This window comes from Bombyx mori, chromosome 14 (assembly GCF_030269925.1).
Source record: "Bombyx mori chromosome 14, ASM3026992v2".
Classification (NCBI taxonomy): Eukaryota; Metazoa; Arthropoda; class Insecta; order Lepidoptera; family Bombycidae; genus Bombyx; species Bombyx mori.
In genome coordinates this window covers 3,265,430-3,277,576 of record NC_085120.1, presented here as the reverse complement: position 1 = coordinate 3,277,576, position 12,147 = coordinate 3,265,430, and the positions used below count along the sequence as shown (strand labels likewise).

Genomic DNA, 12,147 nt, shown 5'->3' with positions numbered 1-12,147 from the left:
TTGATATCGAGTACAACAAGTAATCGCACTGCGGAACTACAACATTCTCTTACGATGTCCGTACCATCGGCTGTGAAATATCAAAACCCAGTATCTGCATAAAACTAAATTTTACAGGAGAGCCGAAAAACAATTTCATATCTTTGACAGCGTGCCGTTTCAATAATATTAGTCGTACCTTCTTGAGAGTGATTGCAAAATTTGAGGTACATAACAGGCTTTATAAAAAAGTAGATTTCATGCGTCTATCACAAAAGATGTGCGTAGAGGAGCAGTTACTAATAAAAAGATTGTTCTCTTAGATCAAACTTTTTGAGTGTGACAATTTCAAAACCTAGTAAGATCACTTGCTTTGTTTTCATCTAGTTCTAAAATATAATGAGTGGGGATAAACGCAAATTAATAGACTTAGTAAGATCACTTGCTTTGTTTTCATTTAGGTCTGAATTTACTGAGTAGGAACTAAATGCAATTTTATAAACATAGTAAGAAAAAACAGAATAAAACAACATAAATATGGGCAGAAATAAGCAGTTTTAATGAAAAAGAAAAAAAAAAACACATAATCGGAAACCAAACACTATTTGTTTACAGTAAAAAATCAAAAAATAATCACTCAAAATATTTGAAAACAATCAAATAAAAATAAATTATTCGGTTATTAATAATTGTCCACTAGAAACTAAATTAACTGGATTATTATTAATCGGTACACTTAGCCAAAACTTCTTCTCCAAAACTTCTGTTCATTGGCATAAGCTAAATAAAGTTGTTACTATGCCTTCCTTTTTATTTTCGTTAATGCCTCTTGGAATATTTTTTAAGGTTGGCATGATCAAGGGATAGTGTTTTTTAATAAGAAAATCCAACTCGGAATACGGAGATTCAAAATCATTCCTATAAAACATATTACGGCACCCATTTACAAATATTACTTCAACCAAAGAACTAAGCAACAAATTATTAATGGGAACAAGGTCATCATTGCGTCGCAGTATGCGTTTCTTTTTTACCCACTCATACGATTTTTGGAATTCGATAACTTCAATATGCGATCTGCAACCCAAAATTACATTCTTATAGTCTTCAAAATCGTACACAGCATCTTTTGTTTTTAATCTGCCTCTCCATATTGCCATGAACTCCATCAGCTAACATACGTGTGTGATCTTTAGTTAGGTAGGTATTACAAAGTCAAACTTTCTAAATTGAAAAACTCAGAGATTATTACTATAGTAGATATTACTATAGTAACAAGTGATGTAAAGAGGATCCAATTTTTATTTTGAGCTGTGCAATTATCACATCACAATGTCAAATGATTCAAATCTCTTTCTTTTTCGATCATTGCTGCAATTGCATTAACAATGTCATGAGCATCTCGTCCAGAATAGGCTTCATGCCATAGAATACAAATATTATTAACATTAGTTTTCTTTCTGATTGGTGCAAATGTCAAGTTGAAAGTTATCATTCTACTCAAGAAAAACGATTCCTTGACTTTAGGCATGTCGGGTAACAACATAACTTTTTGTAAATCCATCGAATAGTATCTCACAGAGGAAGTATTTTCTAAGGAGGCATCTTCTTGATACTTTTGTATTGCTTTACTTGCTTTAGCTTTGTGATCCCCGTATGCAGTTTTAACATCCTCTGGAATATTTGCACCTTCATTTGCTTTATGTGTCGTAGTAGGTTGCAATTTTGGAAAACAAAAAACCTTGACAATAATAAATCACACTGAAGCGTACTTACATTTTACCATTTTGTTCTTTTAAAGCATTCAAGATCAATTTCGACCTACAAAACTGATTTTTACTCATTTTATAGACAAAAACACGAACGACGTGCAACGATTTTCTCACTTACTAAAGTTTCGCGAGAGTTTTGACGTTTATTTCAACAATTTCATTGACTTAGTATCTGCATGAACCATTTTAAATCCAAGTAACTACAAGCACTTATTAGGTTTTTAAAATGGTTGATGTTATATACTATGTTCTAATCTTGTAATTTTTGCATTTTGAAAACCTTTACTGTAGATACTAGGTTTCCGACTTTGTGTAACTTCGTTTTTTACAAATTTTTGGGGGTTTTTGCTATCCTAATATGTGGAGAATGGTCTACAAGGTCGAAAAATGCAAAAACACACTTTTTTTAAATTTGTCAGATACTAGGTTTTGAAATTGGACAGCCGCCATGTGTCGTAGTGTCTGGCTGATTGTGTGATTTATTTAACTTTTTTTTTTTATTGTCCTTGTATGCAAACGAGCATACGGCCCACCTGATGGTGAGTGGTTACCGTCGCCCATGGACTTCAGCAATGCCAGGGGCAGAGCCAAGCCGCTGCCTAAATTACCTACATAATTCGTCCATCATTTTATATCAATGTACGTGCGAAATCCTCGTAAATGTGCGGAATTAGTTGCGATATACGATTGTTAGTCTAATTTAAAATGCGTTCATTGCCTTTGAATGTGACTCAAAGATTCGATTACATTGTAATAAGAATTCCGAGCTATAGAACTAAAACGCATTACTGCTTTACAAATAGACCAGTACTATACTAGTAAATTACCATACAATTAAACTTTTAAACTGGAAGCTGATTTGTGAGAAACTTCAGTAAGAGATTAATTTGGTTGTGTCTTGGAATAGGATCACTCCATCTTTCGCAGTGGATGTCGCTAAAGGCGACTTAGGAATTCATCGGAGACTAGTCAGCAGTTTTATTTTTTCATATCAGCGTACTGCAATCGGAAGTTACTGACGATTAGAAGCCCATATTGTTCAATTCTGTACTAAAATCGAGACCTAGATTTCATGGCTCAATGTTGTATTCACCTTGTCCTGTGAATAGGCTCTGATAACAAGCTTACACCAGGTGGATCTGTTCACATATCTAAGTCATATTTAAAAAAAAAAACAGTAGGTAATACTGTTTTTTTTTTTAAATATGACTTTCCTCAGTTTTCACGTGTCGTATTCGTCGAGTCGTATATCGTCTTAGTCTCGCGTATTTTTAATTTTGTATGCTATTCATATTTATTATTTTCAACATTACCACGAAAAGTGTATATGAAAAATTCTGATTTTTGAAAATATTGATTACAAAAAAAAACACGTTATTAAGCCGTAAAACTAATTTTAATTATGTAGTACTTAAGTTTTTAAGATCTACAAATCATTTCGTACCTATGAGTTTTCTGAGTAAAATTGAACTTCGATAAATTCGAATTGCAAAATCAGAATAGTCCCACTTAAGAAGAACTCGTTCGCCCGAATTAGATTATTAATAAATAAATAAATGTCGAGTTTACGATCTTTAATTTTACTAGCTAGACTTTTGGAAGGATCATCAAAGATTCGTAGTGCGATTATAAAAAAAAAAATACTATAACATAAAAAACATCACTATAGTTAACCTCTAGCTTTATGAATTTCGCAAAAAAAATTGCGTGGGCGACTTCTGTAGATAAAACAATAAAAATGAAACGTAATAACTTTAACAGGTCTTTGAATAGAGTAATATTAACATTTCTTCAAATGCAAAATGAAAGTTTTCACGTAACTAGTGATCCCCTAGTAGTCGTAGGGTAGTCGAAATTCGACTGTAATTAATTGAAATTATAAGTTTCTACACTATTATGATTCTATTGTCACAGACTATAAGCAATAAGAAAAGTTTGACAATAAACAAATAGTATGCATGCAACAAATAGTGTGCGTGTCAAATACATGGTAGTGTGTGTAATGTTTTTTTTTATTGATTTAATCTCTCTCTATATCCACTATAAGTGTGGGGAATTTCAATCACCTCCGTCCGCGCAATTTTCATAAAAAGGGGTACAAAGTTTTTACTTCACGTATTAATATATAGATAGAGCAATATACGCGAACATAACGATTCATAAGGCTATTCTTCTTAGCAACATTACAGTCGCGAACGAATTCCGATTATCTTAGTGATGTATCAAAATCAAACTAAAACTTTTGAACTTAAAAGCTTTCAAAATGTAGCGGTTTGGCTCTGCTTAAGGCATTGCTGACATACACGGGCGACGGTAACCACTCACCACTAGGTGAGCCGTATGCTCGTCTGCATACAAAGTCAATAAACACTTGTGACATATCAAAACATGCTGTCTATACCAGCTCTAAAGCTTCCAAAAGAGACAATGAGAAGAACTAGAAACTACACGGGCTATTTATTTTTTTATATTTAAGAGTTTCCGGTGACCATTTAACATTACTTTTACTGGTGGTAGGGCCTCTTGTGAGTTCGTACGGGTAGGTATCACCGCCTTACCTATTTCTGCCGTGAAGCAGTAATGCGTTTCGGTTTGAGGGGCGGGGCAGCCGTTGTAACTATACTGAGACCTTAGAACTTATAATTCACGATGGGTGGCGGCATTTACGTTGTAGATGTCTACTGGCTCTGGTAACCGCTTAACCATCCAGGTGGGCCGTGAGTTCGTCCACAAACTTAAACAAAAGAATAGATACATAGACCGAGAATTCGTTTAACGATGAACGCAATAAATAAATACGCTTTTTTGGGGGATTAGATATTTGCTTCGGTGTGGAAGTTTATATTATAGATATTAGAAAATATTTAGGCATTTACCTGTGAAATTAATCTTGGCATAGTCGCATTACTTCACCGACAAATTTACGTATTTATTTAGTGATTTGTCTAAGATTTTACTGGTGGTAGGACCTCTTGTAAGTCTGCGCGGGTGGGTACCACCGCCCTGCCTATTTCTGCCGTGAAGCAGTAATGCGTTTCGGTTTGAAGGGTGGGGCAGCTGTTGTAACTATACTTGAGACCTCAGAACTTATCTCAAGGTGGGTGGCGCATTTACATCGTAGATGTCTATGGGCTCCAGTAACCACTTAACACCAGGTGGGCTGTGAGCTCGTCCACCCACATAGGCAATAAAAAATAAAAAATTCATGGAACAGTTTCGTTAATCTAAAATAATTAATCTTAATTAATAAAGTATTTAAAATATAGCCTATTTGTTTTTCCCGACAAAAGCCTATAAACATTGTTTTTGTTCACAGCGAGCGACGAGGAGTTCTAGACGCGGCGGCGATCCAAGCCCTTGCCGGAGAGAGTGTACTGGAGAAGGAGCGGCAGGTCTCCGAGCTGATACTGCAGCTGCAGATGGTTCGGGAGCAGCTGTTAGCTCAACAGGAACACGCCAAGGTAAGATCCTAATTCTTCTAGCACCATGCTTTATAGCTTCCTCATTAGTGTCTATTGGTTATAGGAACCCAGCCCACTGAGTTTTTCGCCGGATCTTCTCAGTGGGTCGCGTTTACGATCCGGTGGTAGATTCTGCGACGCACGGCTCGTGTTAGCAACGTCATCAGGTTTGAGTCACGTGAGCTCACCTACTAATTAAGGTTACGCTGAAATAGCCACTCAAGGCTCTCAGCTTATGTAGGAAAAAAAAGGCTATAGGAGATTCATTGCAATGAAAATTTTTCAATTAACTCGTTCATTGCAAATCCAGTCGGCAAGTACGTGGAACATTTGTTATTATTTAAGAATGGGCTGTGTATGAAGTATTCCAAGTTATAAATGATGTCTCAGGAGTGAAATCCTTAAACGAATGGTAAGCAATATAGGCATCACACCACAGGGACCACGTATGATTGGCCCAGTGCCCTAGATGCTAGAAAATGGAATGGTACAATCTTGTTAATGAGCTAATCGATGTCAACTGGTGGTATTGCGTCTTGGGAGTCCGTATGGGTAGGTACCACCATCCCCCCTATTTCTAGTGTGATGCAATAATGCGTTCTGATTTGAAAAGACAGCTGTTGTACTAAATACCTTGGAACTCATTGGTCAATATGGCGGCATTAACGTTGCTGACGTCTATGGGCTCTGGTCAAGAAAAAAAAAATCTAACCAAACATGATTGCTGAATGTATCACATGTCTTAATTGAAACAAAAATATGTTGTAACCTAATTGCGTTGTTGCCAAATGAATGTATAGAGGCCATGATTGAAGATTAGCACGGCGACATGTTACAGTAGAGAAAACTGCCAGTAAGAAAATAACTAAAAAAACTAGAACTTTCTTCGGATTTCGCGAGTTGCGAGTGACCACGAAAACTGTAAAGCATACGAAAAAACGGAAATAATATAATAATAATATATCCAAAATAAAACAGCAAAAGTAGTTGGATTATTTAACAAAAAACAACAAGTCAATAATAATTTGTTAACTCTCATTTATTTTAAAACAAATACTAATAGTAAATAGGTATTTACTAATTAATTAATTAAAATCACTTATTCATTGAGATCCATTATCTGGTTAACCCGGGAAACTGCACAGATACTTTTCCTTGACAACCCAGGCGAGGCCGCGAGTAACGACTAGTATAAAATTAAATATACTATTACTCTATTATAAATATACTATTTATTGTCTTGTAACACCAGTAATTCCCGGTCGAAGTCAGTAATTTTGGGAAAGATATTCGAGATTTCATGTCTGATTGTTTTTATAAATTTTGTCCGCGTGATAAAAACCATTATGATCATTAAATATACGACCTTTATTAAGTATTATTTACTCTATAATTCTGAAAGTTGTCATTAATATATTTGTGCGTGAATAAAATACAATTTAAAAAATATACTACACAAATATTTATTTACACTGTCGACTATGACTATACTATGTATTTATATAATATAATAATAATATATAAATTTATGATAATACAATTAGAAGGAATTTAATTTATATAAATACAAAATGTATATAAAAAGAACAACACTAAATACCAATTCATTTTCAGTACACTTCAATTTACATTTATCACTAATCTTTCATCTATAAAATCCATTCAACGCATCGCAATAAAGCATTATATTTGTATAGAATTCCAATTAGAATTGAGTGGCGTTACTGTTTGTGAACCTTTCATCCCTCCTCTGTTCAGGCTATTCGCATGCCAGATCACGAATTCAAAAGACACGGCCAAAGGTCCATTATTCTCAATACGTATTTTTTTCGTTTGGTCATTTATAAATTTACTAGCTGACCCGGCAGACTTCGTAGCGCCTCAATCGATAAATAAAAGAACTAAACTATTGTATAAAATAGACTTAAAACAAACAAAAGGAATCCGTCCGACGGGGGACACATCAAAGGAAAAAACAAAATTGTTATTTTTATTTAATTCCGAGCTTTTTCATATTTATCTACATTTTTAAATCTTTTCTGGACCTCCACAAATAATTCAAGACCAAAATTAGCCAAATCGGTCCAGTCGTTCTCGAGTTTTAGCGAGACTAACGAACAGCGATTCATTTATATGTACTACAGATTGAACTACATTTAATTTTATCAATATCATAAAGCCCACTGAGTTTCTCGCCGGATCTTCTCAGTGGGTCGCGTTTCCGATCCGGTGGTAGATTCTGCGAAGCACTGCTCTTGCTAGGGCCAGTGTTAGCAACACACTTCGGCTTGAGCCCCGTGAGCTCATCTACACGTCAAGAAGAAGCTGATATAGCCTCTCAAGGCTATTTCTAATACAAAGAAAAATTCTTCGAATAGGTTGAGAAAAAAATATAGTTGCCGGCACCAAGACTTTTGATCATTGTCATTGAAGAATTTTCCTTTGTATTAGAAAACGATAAATATCACGTTTTGGCATGTTCGGTAAAGATATTGTAATTATTATGATTTTTTTCTACCTATGCTGATAGCCTTGAGAGGCTATATCAGCTTCTTTTTGACGTGTAGGTGAGCTCACGGGGTCAAACCGGGTGTGTTACGTTACTAGCACTGGTCCTAGCCAGAGCAGTGCTTTGCAGAATCTACCGCCGGATCGGAATCACGACCCACTGTGAAGATCCAGCGAGATACTCAGAGTGCTAGGCAACTACGTATAACTCATACGTAACACACGTAGATACTTGGGTACCGGTAATCTCAAATGTTTCGATATATCGCACACAAGTCATGTTCATATCACGTAACACACACACACACGCAAAATTTTCATTTTCATCGTTGCCGTAGTTCACGTCAACATACCATGACAACTGTCGAAACCTTGACTAGTTAATTATAATTATCATGTTTGTTGTGTCTTCCAGCTGAGAAGAGATCGTTTAGAGTTCGTTGTGTATTATATTAATATTATGTATTTTTGGATACCAGCGGGCAACGGTCACGCGTCGCTTTAAAAGTCCTAAAACATGCGATAGATATGCGCACGGTTTATTGAAGTTTTCTCAACGCCTCTTAAGGTGCATGAACGGGACTTCGACAAAAAACTTTGATGTCAACAACAGCTCTACGATTTTAATTACGATCGCACGCAAATAGCACGAACAAACAGGCTACTCTACAAATAACTAATTTAGAAATCAGATAAAAAAAAAAGAAAAAAATCCCATTACTTTTCGCAATGTTTTGTTTTTTGGTAACGTAGTAAATTCGTATTTATTTTTTCATTCGTTTTTTTTTTTCTTTATTGCCCTTGTAGGCAGACGAGCATACGGCCCATCTGATGGTGAGTGGTTACCGTCGCCCATGTACTTCAGCAATGTCAGTTGCAGAGCCAAGCCGCTGCCTAAAAATTAGTACTTTCTTAGCTTTTTTTACTATGCTGGTAGCCTCGAGAGGCTATTTCAGCTTCTCCTTGACGTGTAGGTGAGCTCACGGGGTTCAAACCGGTGTGTTGCTAACACTGGCCCTAGCAAGAGCAGTGCTTCGCAGAATCTACCACCGGATCGGAAACGCACCCACTGAGAAGATCCAGCGAGAAACTCAGTGGGCTGTGTCAATGGTTTAATTTACTCGTCGAGCCCTTCGTCGCAAGCGACGGGTTCGGCGAGTACGGTGACCGGTGCTTGAGGTCTTAGCTTTCATGAATCGTAGAAAACAACGGTTTTTCTTACATAGTATTTGTATTACCAGACCACCTACCTTAGACACCTTTAGTAGTATTTCTTTCGGTTTTAGCGAGTCTACAACTAATCCATAATTAAAACTTACTTTTACGATTTCATTTCGCGTTTTTACGACATTTCCAAAACCAATAAAATAACCCAAAACGTGAGATATAATGACAAAAAAAGAAGCCATATTAAACCTTAATTAAAATACATCAAACCCAATATTTTTCGAATCAATCCAAATTAAATTAGCAAGTACATACCTGCGTGTTTGGTAGTTGATTGGTGTCAAATTTCTCAGTATTTATGTAGTGTAAATTTTATTTGAATTGTTAAATAAAGCCGGCGTCTGTCGATCGATTTTTAACCAACGGGGATAACATGACGAACGCTGAATTTTAAGATGCGATCATTCACCCTCTCGCCCTGTAAACAAATTAGGTTTGTTACGCCTTTTCTTGAAGGACGATTCTGTTTGAAGTTAACTTTACAAAGGTCTTCGTTGTACACTTGTTTTCCTTCTAGTTCGATTCTGTCTACCCTTTTCGAAGGGATCCGAGGTTCATATGTACCTACTTTGACCGTTGGCGTATTGTAAATTCGCTAAGTCGGACACCATTATCCAAGAGTGAAGCAAATGTTACACGCCACAAAAATAAACCAAGCATCTATTTCGTTTTTTTCCCTCTTTCTAAACGGACATAGAAATCCCTCTCAATTTTCAATTGAATCAGAAATCTATGCTTTCTTCACATAAAAGAGATATTTTTCAATAAACCCATAACACAATAGACGTCCTCTCATTTATCGTTGCGCGGCGGCGCCGTACTTCTACAAAGACACTCTCATACTAATGAATCAGCGATAAAAACTCGAACAACACTCGATCACATACCCTCTGCACAGGGATGACTGATTTAAAAAAAAAAAAACTTATGACCCCATTGCAAAGAAAGAAAAAAAAAAACAAGCGTCATCAATTTCGATATTGTTAGACCTACATTTCTGTCTGTTCGTTTACGTATTCTTAATTACGTGTCACAAAAATATTAATAATCGGCCCAACTCTATTTAGAACACAACCGATATGTACATTAGTATTATGATTTAATTTTCGTTTGAAAAGATTCGTTGATTATCGTTGTTTAGAAAACAGAAATAATACGAAGGTACATCCCTACGATTGTTGGCGCTATAGATTGAAGAGGCCTGCCGACTACAGCGCTGCAAATGGGAACGGCTAATGGCGGGCGGCGCGTTCGCAATCGCGTTTTTTTTTTTTTTTCATATAGCACGTCCCTTTGTCGACTACGTTCCCGGATGCGTTCCGAATAGCCTTCGATACTGGCTGTTTCGATTTCGATTTTCAAATATATTTTTCCAGGTTTTTTTTTTATTTTCCTCCTTTTTGTGTTTCGAAAGGTTTGTTCGCTGTTCGGTGGTTCGATTGATCAATATAGGGATTCCACAATAAACAGACGATCCTTTTGAATTTGTATGTATCTCTCGACGTTATTTACCGAATTACAATGGCAAATACATTTTTTTATATATTTCGATTAAGATTACTAGTTTTTCATGAACACAATGATATATTAAATATCACGGTCACTGTCTGTGTGTGTAAGAAAATGCTTTCAATTATGATGGTCGTATTCTCATCTTCCTTAATAAAAACTATGGATATAAACCTATGTACGTTTTTCATGTCTAAAAATTATTATGTCTCAATATACGAATGACTAATTAAAAAACTCAGTAATATAACAACAAGCTACATACATGTCCTTAACAAATATGCGAGCGCGACTCACTCACACGTATTAAACCTCGTTCAATGAAAACGCGTTATCTACAGCGAAACGTCCCCTCGATTGTAACCCCCAATGGACGAACGGAAATATGAAAATGAAACGTCGAAACGCAACAGACGACCGCTCGCGTCGGAAGCAGAACAAAAAATGAACACAAACGTGCGCTTAATTCGCAAAAAGCCCGTTTGATGTCGCTAATTGACAATCAGTCGGGGGTCGCGTCTCATTGGTGCGATATGCGTTCTGTTTTTAAAAATTAAAAAACAAAAATTAAGGAACGCAGGGCGAGGTACGTTTGACTAATGTTTTTTTTTTTTAAATCTTCTAATGACCTGGATGACATGTGTATAATTTGTATACAGACTTAGAAAGGTATAGACGGATGTAATTAATTAGATTTGGATGGTTCGTACCTAACCATCTCAAGTTTCAATTGCTCTAGATTGACGGTGATCCTAATGTACTTGTTGTAGGTCGCAACGATAGGTACCAACATGTATTACGCACTTATGTGCTCCGCTTTATTTGGGTCGTTTTTTGGTTCTTTTAACACGAATCATAATCGCGTTTGTAGGTATTTAATTGATTTTTGTTTTGTTTCATTTTACATTAAGGGCTATCTTCAGTGCAATTAAATTACTTAAGTGCTAAAAAACGCTTTTTTTTCCGAACATTAAATAAGTTCTTAAATCGTTTTTGAGATTAATAAAATCAAAATATTTTGTAGGAAGTAATAAAATAATTGCATCTTCAAAAACACATTACTAGCGAACTTGTTGTTTCAATGCAATTAAAATGTCACAGATACTCTAAAAAAATGTGTCGTTTCAAAAAAAAACTTCCGACACACGTCAGCGATAGTTAAAATGGAAATTTAAAAAAGTTTTCTAGGGGTTAAACGGATGTCAAACCAATTAGTCGGTGAAAAGAAAACCCGGAGAGTGGACATGTAGAGTGTTTGCGGCAGATGTGGAAATAAATTAAAAACCTCAACGTCAAGTTCCGACGCGACACAACATAATGTTTAGTGATGTTTTCTACGCGTAACGTGCGAAAATGAAAACACTAGGATATTGGATGAACGGCCGTCTGGTGTAGTGGTAAGTGACATGGTCACTACACAAGGGGGTCGCGGGTTCGAATCCCGCCAAGGAAAGATATTTGTATGGTAAATATAAATGTCTTTTCCAGGGTTATGGATGTATATTAAATATATGTATGTGTAAAATAAAAAATCTTCCATTTATTTCCGTTATCTGGTACCTGTAACACAAGGTCTTTACGAACTTATCACGGGACCAGTTAACGTGGCGTGATTGTTAGTAAATATTTATATTATTTATTGGATTAAAACATTCGCTTTTAAAATAAATAAATTCAAACACAACGATAAA

At 35.8% G+C, this 12,147-nt stretch overlaps 1 protein-coding gene across 2 annotated transcripts in view; it reads left to right on the top strand.

Annotated features, from left to right (window-relative positions):
- Window positions 1-12,147, top strand: part of LOC101737761 (transcription factor Sox-5) — a 419,303-nt gene that overhangs the window by 320,806 nt on the left and 86,350 nt on the right. For both annotated transcript variants that reach the window (XM_021353198.3, XM_038015468.2), the window contains one exon: window positions 5,068-5,212. In XM_021353198.3, the coding sequence (XP_021208873.1) occupies window positions 5,068-5,212 (145 nt within the window). The remainder of the gene's footprint in view (window positions 1-5,067; window positions 5,213-12,147) is intronic.